Source organism: Bombus affinis, chromosome 6 (assembly GCF_024516045.1).
Source record: "Bombus affinis isolate iyBomAffi1 chromosome 6, iyBomAffi1.2, whole genome shotgun sequence".
Lineage (NCBI taxonomy): Eukaryota > Metazoa > Arthropoda > Insecta > Hymenoptera > Apidae > Bombus > Bombus affinis.
The window spans coordinates 11,394,347-11,412,973 of NC_066349.1; the positions used below are offsets into that span (position 1 = coordinate 11,394,347).

An 18,627-nucleotide genomic window follows, 5' to 3' on the forward strand; every position below is an offset into this window, starting at 1 on the left:
GTAATTCACCGGAGAACCTCGTACAACATCGACTCGACCTTCGACCCTGTTAGCTATCTTGTCGCGCGGAGTTCGTAAATCTTTCGACCGCTAGAAACTTCCCAAGTTTTTACTATGTCTGCAATTAATGCTATGACGATCGATAGGACGATATTGGCGTCATGCGAATGTTAATTATCGTACTAACGCGTAATATAGGTACGTGATTTATCTATTTATACGGTAATTATTTATTACCTAATATAATACTCTAATTATTTATTACCTTTAGCTCTCTACTTTCCAGGTATACGAAGTTATTGAACTTTGCAAATACAGCAGAATTCGGTAATGCGTAACGTGGAAATCGAGCACGTTGCAGTAATTAATCGGTCAATCGGTAAAGTATTCTTTTTTTTTTATTATTTCTTAAACTTTCTCAACGCGCGAGTCGCTTTTACAATAGTTAAATAATAATATTTCCTCCCCATTTAAAAAGACATTTGCAATAAAATAAAAGGAGAATATAAATTGAATATATATGTCTCAAACTATGACTCTAACATTTGTATAATCTTAATTTATACATTCTTGACATTTATATAATTAAGCATCCACAGTGTGTAGTTCTACAACTGTGTTTTCCAGTCTTTCTTCAGTCGCAAACTCCTTTCGCGATAGCCAAATGTCTTACAATCCTGCCACCCTATATAAAAGGACATCTCTAATGAAGCAAAGAAGAGAGATCGATACATACATATTTCAAAATATATGCTAACTTAATATTTATATAGTCAGCGCTAAAAACTTTCCAGAAGAAACTTCGCGGTTCGCAGATTCAGCCAGAACGCACATTAAAAGAGGAAATTTTGTAGCGTAAACGTGAAATCGAAAGAATCGACCGAAGGCATGCACGAGCGTACGTCCGGCGTTAAAAGAAGAAATGCCATCTTTAACCGCGTCCCATAAGCCGGCGAAAGAAAGCTGCGGTGCCTAGTTTTCTAAAAATACAGGGGAAAATTCGTATCACTTACGGGGATGACCTGATAATCAAACGAGCTAGGCCGATGCGCACGACAGGCATAAATATTTTCCGCCGATCTATTTTTTTCTCTCTCACCCTTCTCCGTCACGGCCGTACGTAACACACCTACACAGGCGTGTATCGCACGTGTACAGCCCCGTTCATAAGTATTAGACAACTTGTGGAAAGTGTTTGATACAATTGAAAATGATTGATACAGTTTCACATCTAACACGAAGAAGCGAAGCGTTTCGTGTTGCTGAAACTTCACACCAAAACCTATTATTATTACTACAATTATTTGAAACTGTTTCACAGTTAGACCCGAATCTGATCTAGTACCGAAAAAGTGAACTGCAACGTTCACGAAACTTTGGAGAGAAACGCGCTATAATTATTGTTACTTGAAACCGTCTCAGATTACAATCGAACCTGATATTCTACGAAAAACTGAACCAGCATGTTTACAAAACTTGCCACCGAAACGTATTATCGCTATAGTTTTTTGAAACTGTCTCGCGTTAGACCTAAAGCCAGTCTGCACCGAAAGAATGTGAACTGGAATACGTTCGCAAAACCTGCTATTATTATGATTATTATTATTTGAAACTGTTTCGGGTTAGACCTGAACCCGATCCGCTTCGCAACTGGTGAACTACAATGTTCACGAAACGCCGGAACAAAACGTGCTGTTGTTATTATCATTTGAAACCATTTGTGGTTATATCTGAACCCGATCCGCCCCTGAACTGGTGAACTGGAACGTTCACGAAACGCCGGAACAAAGTCGGTAGTATGAAAAACATGATCGAAACCAGAGGAACAACGAATATGTCAGCCGATAACCATCGTGAAGATTTAAAATCTAAACTCGCCACATTTCATATGAAACGAGGAGGTGTCGTAACGGTTATGAGCGCCAGTGTATACACAACACAGCTGTGTTCCTCCACCGGTACTATCGGCTCTTTTTCTACTTCCTCTCTGCCGACCGTTCGCAACGCTATGCAGTAATTGTCCCGTGCTCGCGATGCGTGCAACTCTTCCCTGTTTTCTACGCAACTACTCGCTCGAGGCCAAACACACTGCCAACGAATGACGTACCCTCGAATTCGCTATACCCTCTCTCACCTACGCTATATTAATCGTTTCTCGATAATTTCCTACTGCCACGTATGCCCTGCTTCCGTCGTATCGATCACACGCTAGCAAAAAAGAGGAAGAAACTCGGGGAAAGTCGACGCGTACCGGACGCGCATTCCCATTGACAATCGTCAATTCTCGAATGTAGGGGCTTTAAAGCGGAAGAAGACTCCGGTTGCACGGAAATTTGATTTCAAGTTACGACCGAACGTAACGTAACTATTACGAACAAGTACTGGAGTTTATATGACGACGGTACTCTGTTGTTTAGCGGTATTATTGGTAGTACCGTGTCTTTTTAGCGCGCGTGTTAATCGTACAAACTGAAAATCGTCGGGATAATTGCACAGAAATTTTATTCCCATTTACGACCGCTCTAAATGAGTTACGAACTCGTACTTGCGAGCCAAATTGTAACGATAAGTATTCTTTTACCGTGCGTCACGTTGAATATGTATTAGTTATACCTGCGACAGCCCGAAATCTAACTCCGTTCCGAGTCGTTCTAATATTTTTATATTTACAGAAATGTAAAGCACGAGAAACATCCCACTGTGCATATATGCATAGACGTACTTATACGTAAGTACCGAAGGGATGGGACACTTTTTATCTCACTATGCCCCGAGGAGCTACGTCCGAAGATGGCACGATCTTTCGCCAGAACGTCGCTTCCTGCGTTGACTCTTTCTCTCTCTCTCTCTCTATCTATCTATCTATCTATCTATCTATCTATCTATTCATCTATCTATCTATTTATATATATATACATAACAAGAAAGTGTATATATATATACTTTCCTGTCATGGAATTTCGCAACATTTCACTCGGGAATACATGGAAAAGTGGGTCATAATTTATGTTCTATTAAATGTACATCGTTTCAGCGAAACTACAATGTATTAAGATGGATCCGTATTGCAATCGGCGACCAAACCAGTAAACCGGTTTAGCCGCTCGTGATTTACGCCGTCTGTCAGGAGTATAGAAATTAATTCGGTGCTTTCTTCCTAGATAAGTTTGTCATTTATCCGCTGACTTTGGGTAAATAAATCGTAACGCTGGGTATCGCGCTATCTTTTGCATCACGTGTTAAAAACCACTGAAATAGGCATCGTGTCGCGTCGTTCGAATAATATTACGAGAAAACTTGTTTCGTAACCCTTCGAACGTTCGGTTCGTACGTGATACGGACAACACGCCAAGTTTAGAAAAATGCACTTTTAGTTTGTTGCATTCTGCTTTCAACGGAAAGACATTGAAATTCTACGTTAATTTTCAAACGATCAACATCATCGTCGATATTTAACATTCTCGACATTACAATGTACGTAAGAGGCGATCGATATACAGGGTGTGCAAAGAATCGGGCAAAAGCTTTACGAACATACAGTGCTCGTCAAACACGGGCAAACAAAGTCTCTAATAAACACGAGTTGAAATACCACTGTACAACATAGTTCCCGAGTTACGAGGTATTTTTGTCAATAAGACATTACCTTTTCAGCGTATATATATTGCCGACCAAATGTTGAGACACTAAATATTGACCGTAATATCGATCGTCCGAACGCTGTACAGAATTGTTTAAATGTACAGAAACCAAACTACAGAAGAAACAAGATATTATGCAGACCGTGATATAGACTTGAATATTCTTCGTTTGAAATTGCGTCGCGTAACAGTCAATTGCCTAGCCTTTTCAAAGGAGGCTGGGAAATTTCTAAAAGAGTAAAAGAAGAGGAAACTTAAAATACGCGTAAAACAGGCATATTTAAGGTCGTAGATAACAGAAAAGTTAAACATCTCTTCATCCCATCAAGTTTCTACTGTTTGCGTGTTACATTCGATTGCACGTTACGCGCAATTAGCGCCAAGCTTAGCAGACCTGGTCAAACGAGCGGTTTCAAAATTTCATTTAAACTTATGCACTGCTTTCGCTCGTCTAACTTCATGCAGATTCTTATATCAAGAGAAGTCGAGAAACCTATTGATCGGATAACATAAGATCGGATAAACATAAGAATATACAAGTTTAAATGAAATTTTGAAACCGGATGTTTGACCGGACCTGGTAAAATTAGCGTCGTAACGTTCAAACGAGTTTGAAAATTGGAATTTTCCCAGTCAAATGGACTCTCACACCTGTGACACACAAGTGTGTAAAGTCCGAAGAGAAATTTGACAAACGTAAGAAATCGAAGAAGCAAGAGAAACGGGAAAGCCGCTCGCGTGAAAGTCTCGTGGAAAAAATAAAGAAGGAGGAAACGTCGGAGGAATTCGCGGAAACGCTGGAACAAAGTAGCCGAGGTAGCCATTCAGCAAAAGAGAAAAAAAGGTTGAAACGCACGGCAATGCTGACACGCGTGCTGCACCCTGACCGATTGTTGCTACTCGTCGGCAAAACATTCGCGTTATTCGCGATAGGCAAATACGAGGAAGCGCGGGAGCGCGTGCGCGCGCACTTTTATCGGGCTGGCAACGAGCGCGCGTTACCGCTACGGCAGCGCTTAGCGATTTTTCCTGTGAAAACGCGCGTTAACATCGGCGACACGGATCGCTTGTCCGTTTATGTTATCGATTTCCAGCCTGGAGAAATTCAGGCCTGACGATTAAAAGCTTCATCGAAATCCACTCTCCGGTGCCATCCGCCCTTGCTAATGGACGCACTTTTCGATCCTTTGCGAAACTCGCTCCACCATTAAATATTATTCGCTTTAAAGATACTCGGTTTAATTATCGCGTCAAAGGAAATACCGCCTCTCCATTTGACGATTGTAAATTTATCGATCAAGCGATGCAACTAAATTTCGTATATATATGTATGTGTGTGGGTAAAAAATTTCTGTGTAAAGAAAAAAAAATAGCAAATATATTTTTTTAGAATTAAATATTTAATAAGTTTAACATTATTTATACTCTCTTCTGGCAAACGAAATACTCGTGTAGATTGGTGGATAAATTTAATCGAACTTGAGGTATCTCTCCTTGCGCCATATTTATATACGTTTGTATACATAGATCTAATAGATAAATTTAAAGCTTTCTTTCTGCAAATACAATTACGTACATAAGCAATATATTCATAAGAGTAGTTGTCGAATGCATAGGTAGATTTTTAGATTTTAGATTGGTTCGAGATTTGACCGCTATAATCATGACAGTCGTGTCTGATCACAGATAATGAAACTCCAGAATATTTTGTATACTGCGTACAATGTATACATGATAGGCAATTCATTTTAATACGTCGACATGTGATACGTTCTATGTACTACATACAACGTAACCATTCACGTACGTATGCACGAGACGAGTTAAAAATTGTAGCATTGCGATCATGACAGTCGTGTCTCGTGGCAACTAAAACTGCAAACTTCAAAATGTATCAGTCGATATTGTAAGGTAAGCGATCGAATGGTTTAGCGAGCCGCTGTAAGTTAGCTGTCTAACCCAGAAACTGCAACCACGACGGATTCTTAGTCTCGGTTTTCGCGACAGAAAACGGTATTAGCGTGTCACGTAACTGATGACACATAACTCGTGCGAACGAATCGAAACGAGCAATCAAATGAAAACTCATTTCTGCTCGGGTCCCGGGAGATAGAACCCATATAACGGCCGAAGAATAAAAGCGTGATTGCGCAACAATCGAACGGAGAGGACGAGCGAAAGATGGCTTTAAAAAGCAACGTCACCGTGGTTCGAGGAAAAAAAAAGGATGGTTAAGAAAAGAAGAAAAGAAAAGAGTATAAGAGAGGAGCAATCACCTTCCGTATCGACAGATCCAGCGACGAGCGATCGACGATTAACGGTAACCAGCTTACTGCGATTTCGGGACTCGATAATCGAATATCCTCGAGATTCTGGACGATTCGAGGACAAACCCAGCTGCCATCTGGCTCCTCTTTGTCTCGATTTCCCTCCACCGGTAAGAGAACCGGGAACGAGAATCACAACAGGCACATACACAAAAACAGAGAGGGAGAACACGAGTGCACAGAGACACCAATGATAATCATCGAACGAATAAACACAAAGTCGAACGTATTCGCGCGAAGATGAGGTAAAAGTAGATAGATAGTAGGTGTTCGGGACAAGCCACGACGTCTAAACACGCAAACGTGAGAAATTAAACGAAATCACGGGACGAAGTGTACGCGAAACTAGAAATGGAAGGTTAGGAGGACGATAAGAGCGCGCGGAATACCGCGGAACCGCTGGCACGTATGTACGGTTCCGTACTAGCGAGGACCTGAACGTGACAGCGGATACATTCGAAGGTTAGATTCCCTCCGTTCGTGTGCACTGTTTGTGCCTCTCGCCGAGTTCTCCTGGCTGTCTCTTTTCTCCCCTCTATTCGTCTCCGTTACACGCTGGCGGCGACCTGAACATTTACCTGGCGAACGCCGGAATCGCACGAGGGAACACGAAATCGGCCGATGATTTTACGTAAGGCCCGAGGTTTGAATCTTTCATATTCCCGGGAGGTTAGTCTTGGAAAATTGTTTCTGGCAAACGATTTGAAGGGATTGAAGGGAAAGGAGATGATAACGCAAAGAAACTTGTCGAAGTTGTCGATAATGTTACCGATATCTATCGTATGAGATTTTCTATCAGTATCCACTTTCTCGTAATTAAAGAACTTATCTAAAAAATTAAAATTCTTGCTACTTTTTGTCTATTCTTCATATTGTTATCTTGTTGAAAAACGAAAACTTCGTAACTAAGGAATTCTGAGTAGAATCTAGTGTTTTGTTTGATTATACTTTTCCCATATCCATTAAATATAAGATATAATAGTTGCATCGACTACCGAACATGCTACAAACTTCTTCAATTATCTGATGTTTGCATAAAAATGTTGGAGTATTCAACGATACTAATAAAATAAATAGACAAAATGCTTCTTACCGAGGATGAACGTTCTGAAGAAATATATCTTTCCAAGAAGGAAGAGAATTCACTTCGACGAGAAGACACATTTCGTCTTTCAGAAACGCGAAAAGACTAACGAACTTTTGAAACAATTCCGATAATCGCAATATGTATCGAAAATCGATATGATGCGTTAAACAATCGATTGACAATCTACATCATAGATTCTACTTCATTTAATCTCCTTACTTTTTATCTATAAATTCTTTTATTCATTAATCCATTTATTAAAATGTATAATAAGTCATTTTTCTGTCAAACGATTTGCGAGGAGATGATTACATCTTTCGTTGATAATGATGGATATTTCTACTTTGTAAAAGTACTGGAGTTTACATTGATCTAATAACAGCAGTAAAACAAGCAGATAAAATAATCCTTACCGTAAATAAATGTTCACAAGATATATATTTTTCCAAAAAGAACAGAACTCACTTTGATGCGAACCGTTTCATCTTTCAGACACGAGAAGACTAACGAACTTTTGGAACAATTGCGATAATCGCAATATCGAAATACGACATGATGTATTAAATAGTCGATCTATAATCTACGACATTTACCCCATAGATTCTATGGTACCGCACTGTTGTTCAAAATATTCAAATTCAAATATTTTTCTGAACATGACTAGAGAAATCAAATCAAAACAGATATTTGTCTTACTAAATACCGCAATGAGTAATTTACTTTGGATATTTTATGTATCTTTACATATTATTCGGGTTCTGTATATTTTTACATCTTTAACCTATAAATGTATGAAAATCTGCCATCTAATCATTACACGATAAAATCATTTAACCTCCTCATATTTTATTTATACATTTTGTTACCTATTAAAATCTCCACAAATTAAAATTATAATAAATATTCTTAAAACGTACTCACCCTTGTCCTTTCCCCTTTTCTTCCGCACTCGCAGACATATCGTTCGCGAGCTGACGCACTAGGGAAATAAATAGATCGATTAATCGATAAGCAAATTGATATTTACTTTATGTATCCTTAACTATCGAAACATACTTGAAAAATTATAAAACTTCTGATAAGTACGTAATTTTTAATATTTGTAGTAAAAGGTATACAGTATTAGATATAATTTACATATAGTGTATAATAAAGTAAATGGTAAACAGTATATATATTTATACATAAGATATAGTATTCATAAGGATATTCGAAAAATTTCTAGAAAACTTTTTATTTTTTACTTTTGCAAAGTACTGCTTGACAAATACTACTTCCAATGAAACATCGAATCGATCCGATGCCTCGAAAAGAGAAAAATCTAGATCCGATTAATGGAAAGAACGTTGTTTCCCAGTAAGGAACAGAGATTATACGTATTTCGATAAAAAATAGGTTATAAATCTTCAACATTCGTGTATCAATAATTTATTTCATTGCTCTTATATTCTGATTTTACAGAATATTATTTTCTCATAATAGGAAATTAAGTACTCTCCGGAAGCCTAAAAGATTAACTCAGAAAATAGAAAGAAGATACGAAAAGTAACAGTGAATATGCATATTGTTTAATGATACTCTAACTCTGGAAAGATACAGTATTCTCGAATATTTTCTACGTTTTACTACAAATTATTCGAACAATTCTATAAATGAACGTTAAATACCTGACATATGTATTGAATGATTTCTGATTGACTGGAATTTTCCAGCCTGCTACCGTTAACTTCCAAAATTTCGTCGACCGCTTCCAACGTGTCCCTGTTGTTGGCCGGAGAACCTGCAATACATTTGGAACAATTCCCATTACTAAAAGAATATAAGTAAGTACTCGAAAAAATAATAATCAGAGTAATCTAATCATCAAACATTTACGAATTGGATACGTGTATAAAATGTTACAGTGCATATTGAATCCGAATTTGAATCCGAGTAGAGAGAGAGAGAGAGAGAGAGAGAGAGAGAGAGAGAGAGAGAGAGAGAGAAGTATGATATAAAAGAACGAGTCTAAATAGAAAAAGATGATACACGAACAGACAGTAGATACAGACTATACAGGACGAACGGACTAGCCAATTCGTTTGTATGTCAATGATTACACATGATAGCATCCTCGAGGAAAAGACACGAGAAACAAAAGAGAGAAAGGGTTTCACAGTTCACGCCTACGTGCTTGACAAGCAGCTTTGCTGACGCTCATTAAACTGCATGTAGCTGGTGCTAATTAAAAAAGGAAGAGAGAGAGAGAGAGAGAGAGAGAGAAAAAAAAGGAAAAGAAAATAAAAGAAAAAGAAAATGTTTTTTAACTTTACGACGATAAATAAACAGCAGAAGTTTGTTAATGACGCTGCTCATCGATGCTCACCGTACAGTTTGATCTTGTCATTCTCGTTGATCAATATGATAATATATCCCCCTAGATCGATCATTTCTCCTGGCTTCAACGATAGACACTGGTCTACTCCATTACCAGGAGAGAACGATGCTTCAGGCGAATCTTGACGCGACATGCTTGATTAAAGTCGATGATAGGCGCAGCCGCCCTATCATCACCGAAAAAACGATTCGCCGATATTAACGTCGTTACCGCGTCCCATTCTTTTCGTTTCCTCTTGCATCTTCGCATCTCATTTTATATATCCATCGATATATCACGATCTACATATACTACTAACAACATCCACATTTTCCTAGACGTAAACGCATTCTATCTTTTTTCTTCCTCTCTTTCGATTCTATTTCCCTTTTTTTTTTTTTTTTTTTTTTGGCTTCTCTATTTTTCTCTGTTTTTCAGGTTCTAAGACTGGAGCCAAAATTTGTCGACGACGGGTTTGACACAATTCTCGCTCGGCTGATTCGAACCGATGGAATTGTCGAGCCGCCCCGGGAACTTTCAACTTCACTAACAATTACCTAAGGCTGTTATATTTACGTACACCGATTAAACGACTAAGACGACAAGAGAACTAGCGGCGGATATTCCTTAAAAAAACATTGTTAACGAACACGTAGCGTTATCCGATCGTTCCTCTTTATTAAGTACGTTGGTAATATACTTTCGGTAGGGTCTGCTGCAAACTCGAAAAATCACAGGAGGAATAATATCGTTCTTTTTTATATATTTCTCTTTATATATTTTAATACGAGTACGAGGGATTCGTAATGAAGCTTCTTTTAACGTTCTTTTTAGTTTTGGTTAATACGAGCGATTCGGAAGAGTCCTTGGAGGAAACCCTCACTGGGGCCCCGAGTATGAGCCCCCCTACATCCTTGCAACGAAGACTCGCTTCTCGAACGATCAACAAATTCAGAATCCCTCGAGTCCTAGCTTATTGATTAGAGCTTTCACTGAACGCGACTCCTCGCTTGCTTCGGTCATCCTGACTGCTCGCATCCTTAACTGCATGGGTCTGTTCGGGTGGCATTCGGGAACCGCGAAGGAGCCTCGATTCGTCGAGACCGGACTAACACGGGCTATCCTCATGCTAACTTCCCCTCACTTTCGTCGACGGTAGGTCCCAATCAAATGCACGTCCTACGATGGAATTTCATTACACAAGAGAGCACTGTTGCTTTACAGGCCGTCGTTTCTACGTGATTCTGCCTCTCGCCTCTCGTTTGTTGTCTACATCATCTTCATTCTATGCCTCCCTCGGCGGAGGATACTTGCGACATCTCGATCACGCAGGATCAAAAGAGGATTTCACCGTGAAACGATTAACTTGTATTCCCGATGAACGTTCGCAAATCTTTATCGTACCGTAATGATTAACGTATCTTCTGTCCTTTAGGTTTGACTGTACGATCTCGCGAATTAGAAACAAATTCGGCCACCCTATTCAGTTCCAGAAGCACATCACTTTTCGTTCTATTCGATTATTTCCAAATATTCTGAGGCACGAGCCATTCGCATCGATTCACTACACTGTGGAACTGACTCCTGAAGAAGATCGTCCTATCAGTTTCCCGCGACACCGGAGCTCTAAAGTGTATTGTCGAGGATGGGTGTGAACCTGTGCGTGTTAACCGACGGCGGCAGCAGCCCTGACATCGCTTGTCGTCCGCTGATCTCCATCCCTCGCCGCGAAGCGGCGGCAGTAGCGGCCGCCACGGCGCCGTCGTCATTCTCGTGGCGGCAACCCCTCCATCTTCGACTTACCCTACCGATTCGTCGATTTTACTTTTTACTCTATCAATTTTCATAAAAGATTCTTCCCGTTTTTATTCAAATCGCACCTCCGTGTCAGCAACGTAAGTACATTTTACTGTATCAAATTCACTATTACAGGGTAATGCTCGCAGTATAACGCATGGATTGATTGCCCCCACCAATTCGACTCTTGATGATGTGTGTTCAAATACTTACAAAATACATATATTTTTTACACATTTTTCATATTGTTTGTAGGACTATATAAATGGGAGATTATTTAATTATTTATATGTATCGAGTTTTGCAATTCAATTATTCATTCTAAAAAATTGATGAAAGATAAGGAACTATCAATATTGAAGATGGGAGAAATTCTGTTAAAAAAAGGCAGTTATCGATACCAGTTTATATTTAGATAGTAAAAATTGATAAGTAATATGTAAGAGAGATGTTACAAATGTAATTTAGGTTAAAACTTGAGTTTCAGATAATGTTCGATGAGTTCATTTATACACAGCCGTTCTTGTATACTGGACGTGTAAAAACGTACCCGCGCAAGAGCAATAGAATAGGAGAGCTCTTTGGGAAGAAAAGAGAAGACGAACTGACAGAGCGCGTGATCAATATAAGGGATGCTAACTTCATAATTACACTCTCTACTTCTAGCATTATTTTCTGCCAGCTTCTATCGTGTACGACAAATATTAACTCAATTTAGGAATACATATCTCTTATCAATATTTAGGAAGAAATGAAAAATATTATTTGTGATCCCCAAATTTTTCCTTTCAATTGCATTTGAATGATTATAGTAATTCTTCAGATGTGATATTTGAATTCAACGAATGGTAATTTGTAGTTGAATATAAGCTACCATTAATTATCATATCTTTTGAATACTTCAACGTAAGTGCATTGTGCAATATGGACAATAATACATTAGAGTCATACTTATAGTCGAGATGGCGCTATCACGTGAGTTCTGATCTTGAACATTTCAGGTAATTTGTCAGAGTGTTAATTTGGATCTTGTTTTCGACTGAAATAATGCTGGAATTCAATAAAATCCTGCAGTTAGGAGTATGTTTAACATTCTATAATTTAGAGTGCTGATAGAAGCTAAACAGCTGATAGGAGTTTCGTTGATAATGCCTGACTCATTGCTGATACACGATCTTAGGCGATTGGAGTCTAATTGAATGTTTGTTACACAGTCTGTAAATGCAGTATTTCTTTGTATTCGATTGAACACAGTTCAAGACCTTATTGTCTGAATTTTAAAGTTTCCACAAACGTCAGCATTTTCACATATTCATAAGTGAAGAAATAAATTGATCGAATATCATCGTGACTGATATAAATCAACGTGACTTCCGTCCTTGGTGAATTAATGAGAAATGGATTTGACAATTGGATTGGTTGTTTTATCTTTGTTTTCAGTCACAATAGGCAATGTTATTTACTACCAACCTGAAGCTGTACATTTATCCTATGGAGGTAAAACATATTCCAAATTACTTATATTCTTACTATACTACTTCCTTAAAGGACTTCTGTAATTAATTATTAACAAATGTCTTATAATTTCTAGATACTATTCATGACATTGTTGTAACATGGACCACAAGAAACAATACTGATGAATCAATCGTTGAATATGGAATAGGAGGACTAATCCTTACAGCTCAAGGAAATTCTACTTTATTTATTGATGGTGGAAATGAAAAACAAAAACAATATATTCATAGAGTATGGTTAAAAAATTTAGAACCTAATTCCAATTACCGTAAGTAAACTAACTTTCTACTTATTTATTGGATCTTAAATCAGCTATATACATATGTATATAAATTTTTCAAATAGTGTATCACTGTGGTAGCAAATACGGATGGTCCAATATATTTTATCTAAAAACTGCCCCCGAGGTATCAGCAAAATGGTCACCTCACATTGTTATTTTTGGCGATATGGGTAATGAAAATGCTCAAAGTTTACCTAGATTGCAAGAAGAAGCACAACGTGGACTATATGATGCAGCAATTCACATTGGAGATTTTGCGTATGACATGAATACGGATAATGCACGTGTTGGAGATGAATTTATGAAACAAATACAAGAAGTGGCTGCATATTTACCATATATGACAGTACCTGGTAATCATGAAGAGAAATATAACTTCAGTAATTACAGGTCAGGATATATTTTATGCTTAAGATTATCAATTTATTCATTTATCATTTCTTCATTGTTAAAATAAATAAATATGCTATTAGGTCACGTTTTACAATGCCTGGCAATTCTGAAGGTTTATGGTATAGTTTTAATGTAGGACCAGTTCACTTCATAGGAATTGAAACAGAAGCTTATTACTTTATGAATTATGGTATAAAGCAACTTGTTAAACAGTATAACTGGTTAGAAAAAGATTTAACAGAAGCAAACATGCCAAAGAATAGGTAAGTTTGTATGTTTTTCTATCAGAATACAACAGAAATTAATAACAATATTTTATAGGGCACAAAGACCATGGATAGTTGTATTTGGTCACAGACCAATGTATTGCAGCAATGCTAATGCCGATGACTGCACCAATCATCAAAGTTTAATAAGAGTTGGATTGCCAATTGTAAATTGGTTTGGTCTCGAGGATCTTTTCTTTAAGTACAAAGTAGATTTATTATTATGGGCTCATGAACATAGTTATGAACGTTTGTGGCCCATATACAATTTTAAGGTAATCTATCATCATGAAAATATCATCGTCTTAAATTCGTTCAAAATAAGTAAAGTGAAATAATTTTTAGGTACAAAATGGTAGTTATGAAAATCCGTACAAAAACTACAAGGCACCTGTGCATATAATAACTGGATCAGCAGGATGTAAAGAAGGTCGCGAAAAGTTTATTCCGCATAAACCAGAATGGTCTGCGTACCGTAGCTCTGATTATGGATATACCCGAATGAAAGCATATAATCAGACTCATCTTTATCTCGAACAGGTATTATATACTATGGGAAAAACAAATGGGAAATGAATATTTGTTACTATTCATTTAACGATATATCATAGGTATCCGATGACAAAGAAGGAGCAGTTTTGGATCATGTTTGGCTCATAAAGGATAATGTCTTACCATCATACAATGTGGATCTTCTTGCAAATAAAATATAAAACATGGAACATAAGATATAATTTAGGACAAAGTAATTAAAACGATATACAGACATAACTTTTATCGTTTATCTTTTTCGACAATGTATCATGCTCTTTTGTGGTAAATAGCAAAACTGCGTATCTACCAACTTCAAACAATTGATTTTTAATTCTATTGTAAAAAATTTCTCCCATTCCTTCTTGCGTAAAAACGGATAAACTACAAAAATTTGCTAATTACAAATGAGATGGAAATTATTAATAATGCGTACATACAATATAATCCTTTAATTGTTAAAATATAAATATATGTATATATATAATCATTATAGCATATAATATTAATAATATAATATTATGATAGCATTTCATATTTCCATCTGATTCTCACAGTAAATCAATATTTGTCAATGATACATGATGAATAGTGTGATTCGTACTAAGAAAAAAAGAACACTTCCAAATTCAGTAGTAGTAGTAGTATAACAAAGAAACGCTTTCTTTTGATGTTAGAAATTGATTTCAGATTTATATACTAATTCAATTAAAGCTATTAATGTTTCTATACTGCTACTTTTAAAATGGAAAATCCATTTGCCCGTTGACTGGCTCTTTGCCAAGTGTAATTTGCTATTTTGGCTTCTGCTATAATATTTGACTAATGAATTTAAAAAAATAACCAGGAACTGCCCTTCTATAAATTATTGCGATAGAATTGACAACAAAGCCAGAAAATATTGAACATCATCTTCATTAAAAAAAGAAACTGTAGCTACGATTATCAAATATCGTTTTTCCATATAAAAGAAGCATGCCACTGTTTATAATGTAACACAGTTTACGGGATAAGCTTCTTATCTTTCTTATTCTGCCTTCGGTTTAACAAAACATTCAATCCCCGTTATATCACCGCGAACCTACTCAGCAGGTATAAATATTAATTTAATTGGATCCTATAGTACATAACTTTTTCATGTACAATTTCAATGAGTATGTGCATGTATGCGTATATACTTACACACATACACACGAATCTGCCATTGGAGATATGTGTTAAAACCTTATAAAGATGCATAAAAAAGCATCATAAATTAGCGAAAATAACTGATATTTCGATTTATCTGCGTTAAAAAAATTCTTCCAAATTGGTAGACAAACTGCAAATATTCGTCGTAATCGAATGTCTGACTTTCTCATGCATGTAGCCATACATCTCAATATGTAAACAAAGGGAAAGCTTGATACTGTCAGTGATTAATGGAAACAATGGAAGATGTTGCTGCTGAGTGACTTTCCTGATAGGAAAATTGGGGGAAATGCTCTTGTTCTTCGGCTATCGAATTCAAACCACCTCCACTACCTAAAAATCCTTGATCAGGCGGCGTAAGTTCGACGCTTTCACCCGTAAATTCACTATCAAAATATCGGGTGTCTGTGTCAGACGTTACTTGAGGTTTAAAAGGAGGAGGAATTTTTTTCTGTACAAGATCCGACCAATCAATTGACGAAAAAAATGCATGATCCATAATTTCCTTCGCATCGTTAGGTCCACCACCTAATCTTTTACTTGGATCTTTTATAAGTAATCCTGAAAACAAATTAAAAGCTTAACAAAATCCATCAATTTCACAAGATGAATTTTCGCCCGAGATTTGGAGTTTCCAATTCGATTTACCACCTACTTACCACCAAGCATGTCTTTTGCTTCATTACTAATCGTTCTAGGAAATCTTACTTCTTCCATTACAATAAGCGTGAAAAGCTTCTCATGGTCCTTATTATAAAAAGGTAATCGACCACAAATCATTTCATACATAACAACACCGACTCCCCACCAATCTACGGCTCGTCCGTAATCGTTATCTTCTAACACTTCTGGTGCAAGATATTCAGGAGTTCCACAGAATGTTTTCGTCGTTCTCCCTGAGTATTTGAAATGTTACCGGTATTTTTTACCATTTTCAAATCCACAAATTCATATTGGAGTATGCACAAGCTATTTACCGTACGTTATATCTTCTTTACATAATCCAAAGTCAGCTATTTTAATATGTCCATCCTTGTCTAAGAGAAGATTCTCCAATTTGAGATCACGATAAATGATACCCTGCGAATGAAGGTAACCTAATGCTGAAATTATTTCAGCACCGTAAAACCGAGTACGATCCTCGCCAAACACACGAGAACGTCTTAAATGAAAGAACAACTCTCCGCCATTTACATATTCCATTACAAAACACAGCCTGTCCGCTGTTTGAAAGCTATACTTTAAAGACTGAAAATTAAAAAAACATTAATTATTCTTACACAATTCTTCTTGCACAAGGACGATATAACAATATAAAAACGACATACAATTAGGAACGGATGATTCGTAGTTCGCAGTACTCTATTTTCAGTAAGTGTATGCGCGACTTCGTCTTTACGAATAATAACTTCTTTTCGTAATATTTTAATAGCATATAAATGGCCCGTTGCCTTTTCTCTGCAAAGGATTACTTTCCCAAATGTACCCTTTCCCAGAACTTTCAAAAATTCAAAATTTTCAAGAGTCTGAAATGGAAGATCAGAATATGTATTATTAAATGCAAAATATCTAGATTTAGAATGATATGTGTAGAGAACAACACCAATTATATACATACTACTTTTTTTTTCCCTGTACTTTTACTATTCGATGTTCCTTGAACACTAAATTTTGCAGATAGTTCATCAATACTGCCACCATCTACATCCGAAGACACTACTCCGACAGATCCACAAGAATCTGACCTACCACCTCCCGAAGATTCCATATCAACATCTTCAGACGAGGACGAATGTTGCATCTGCGTAGGCTGTTGTTGACTTTGTTTCTCGCTTGCTAACCTGGCAGCTACATATCTATAAAAGAAAATAAAAGACGACAGAAATATTTATATATTTTCAGAAATCTATAGGCTTGCAAAGTATGTTATTCTATCTAATTTAAAACCTTATTGCTGCAACCCAATCTTCTCTTTCTTGTTCTGTTTCTACATGAAAAGTCCTCTCAATTACAGCAGCCCATTGCAAACCTCTTATGACAAAAGTATAAGGCTTAGGTCTATCTACAGACATGATTTGACAACCACGAACGGTAAAATTGTTCAGTGGCTGTGCCGCAGCTGCCATTTGTTGATCCGGCTTAGCTTTGAACCCAACTAAAGTACCATCGTCCCGCAAAACAAAATACCTTGACCTCCAATTCTTTATATGCTCTCCTACACATAACAAATAAAAAATCATCTTTAATATATCACCTCTATAAATATCAAGCATTTATTTATCCTTTACAAAATATGTAAATAATATCTATTTAGTGTAAGATAATGTCCAAAGTTGAAACGAACAGTCTAATACTTTAATATTATAGTAATTCTGCTTTCTAAAATTCTCATGAAAAAATTACTTTTAATCTTGACGTTTAATTATTAAAAGGAGGGATACGATAACAGAGGAGAAGATTTGAGAAAACGAGAAGAGGTTATTTCAATTTAGACTCGGCCCGATCGAAATGAAGGAAAGAAGTAAACATAAATATTATGAAACTGCTCTGTAGTACCGCGTTTTTGCAGCCAGCCTTCCTTAACGACACGCTGACCGCCGCCACCGGACGCTGCGACGTTCATCGCTGCGTCTCCCATAACTCCTTTAATGCGCACTTGCACACACTATGCGGATACTCGGTGTCCCTGTCTAGCCGGAATATTCCAGGAAAATTATCGAAATACAACACCGAGAATGGCACGAGTATACAAACTTGAGCAATCATAGATACACGTTTGGCAGGTAAACTCAACTTATACTCTGTGATCGACAGACACACTAATGCGCACTAACTAAAACTAGCATTGCTTTCTCGTATACCGGAGATGGCGCAGTAATCAATTACGAATAAAGAAGAATTTTCATTGAACGATGCCTGTCTACTTTCAATCAACCTCGGGTTATCGATACGGATATTGATGACGCTTACACCTTTCTATATATATTCTATCCTTTCGGAAAAGCATGCGCAAAACCCTTTGTTTATTATGATTTATTATATATATATATATATATATATGTATGTACATTTTAGACCTACATTATTATGTACGACTGTACGAATTTTAATAAAAAATAACCGTGTTTCTTCAAATATTGTGCATTATTACATTGCGTTCCAATTACTATATTTTAATTATAATCTCTGGAAATTATTAGTTGCTTATAATATTTTTGAGCTTACGTAACAAATTTC

General features: G+C 36.9%; 3 protein-coding genes across 7 annotated transcripts in view; 1 reads left to right on the top strand and 2 right to left on the bottom strand.

Moving 5' to 3' along the window:
- LOC126917434 (protein PALS1) overlaps nt 1-11,131 on the bottom strand; it is a 129,515-nt gene extending 118,384 nt beyond the window's left edge. For 3 of the 5 annotated variants that reach the window (XM_050724272.1, XM_050724271.1, XM_050724273.1), the window contains exons 1-3: nt 9,421-11,130; nt 8,723-8,835; nt 7,977-8,034 (exon numbers count right to left, since the gene is read on the bottom strand). In XM_050724272.1, coding sequence (XP_050580229.1) covers nt 7,977-8,034; nt 8,723-8,835; nt 9,421-9,565 — 316 coding nt within the window. In that variant the 5' untranslated portion in view covers nt 9,566-11,130. Of the gene's footprint in view, nt 1-7,976; nt 8,035-8,722; nt 8,836-9,420 lie in introns of all 5 variants that reach the window. The other 2 variants (XM_050724270.1, XM_050724269.1) reach the window with 1 other exon arrangement.
- An 855-nt stretch (nt 11,132-11,986) lies between these two features.
- Nucleotides 11,987-14,522, top strand: LOC126917439 (acid phosphatase type 7). The gene is made up of 8 exons (XM_050724289.1): nt 11,987-12,114; nt 12,210-12,705; nt 12,800-12,994; nt 13,072-13,399; nt 13,483-13,665; nt 13,724-13,943; nt 14,014-14,208; nt 14,280-14,522. The coding sequence occupies exons 2-8, from the start codon at nt 12,606-12,608 to the stop codon at nt 14,379-14,381; spliced, it is 1,323 nt and encodes a 440-aa protein (XP_050580246.1). The 5' UTR covers nt 11,987-12,114; nt 12,210-12,605; the 3' UTR covers nt 14,382-14,522.
- On the bottom strand, nt 14,429-18,283 carry LOC126917437 (RAC serine/threonine-protein kinase). Its single transcript, XM_050724284.1, has 7 exons — nt 17,947-18,283; nt 17,338-17,605; nt 17,009-17,246; nt 16,719-16,916; nt 16,368-16,638; nt 16,050-16,286; nt 14,429-15,951 (listed from the first exon to the last, which is right to left on the bottom strand). Exons 1-7 carry the CDS (start codon nt 18,026-18,028, stop codon nt 15,611-15,613), a joined length of 1,635 nt encoding a protein of 544 aa, XP_050580241.1. The 5' UTR covers nt 18,029-18,283; the 3' UTR covers nt 14,429-15,610.
- Nucleotides 18,284-18,627: the final 344 nt, after the last annotated feature.

What these genes read in the sequence shown, in the direction of transcription:
- LOC126917439 (XM_050724289.1), top strand. Translation starts at nt 12,606, where the DNA reads ATGGATTTGACAATTGGATTGGTTGTTTTATCTTTGTTTTCAGTCACA. An exon ending in AGAACCTAATTCCAATTACC is followed by an intron (nt 12,995 to 13,071) that starts GTAAGTAAACTA and finishes TTTTTCAAATAG; the next exon opens with TGTATCACTGTGGTAGCAAA. An exon ending in TATAACTTCAGTAATTACAG is followed by an intron (nt 13,400 to 13,482) that starts GTCAGGATATAT and finishes ATATGCTATTAG; the next exon opens with GTCACGTTTTACAATGCCTG.
- LOC126917437 (XM_050724284.1), bottom strand. Translation starts at nt 18,028, where the DNA reads ATGGGAGACGCAGCGATGAACGTCGCAGCGTCCGGTGGCGGCGGTCAG. An exon ending in AGGCTGGCTGCAAAAACGCG is followed by an intron (nt 17,606 to 17,946) that starts GTACTACAGAGC and finishes TGTTATGTGTAG; the next exon opens with GAGAGCATATAAAGAATTGG. An exon ending in AGCAAAAGACATGCTTGGTG is followed by an intron (nt 15,952 to 16,049) that starts GTAAGTAGGTGG and finishes ATTTGTTTTCAG; the next exon opens with GATTACTTATAAAAGATCCA.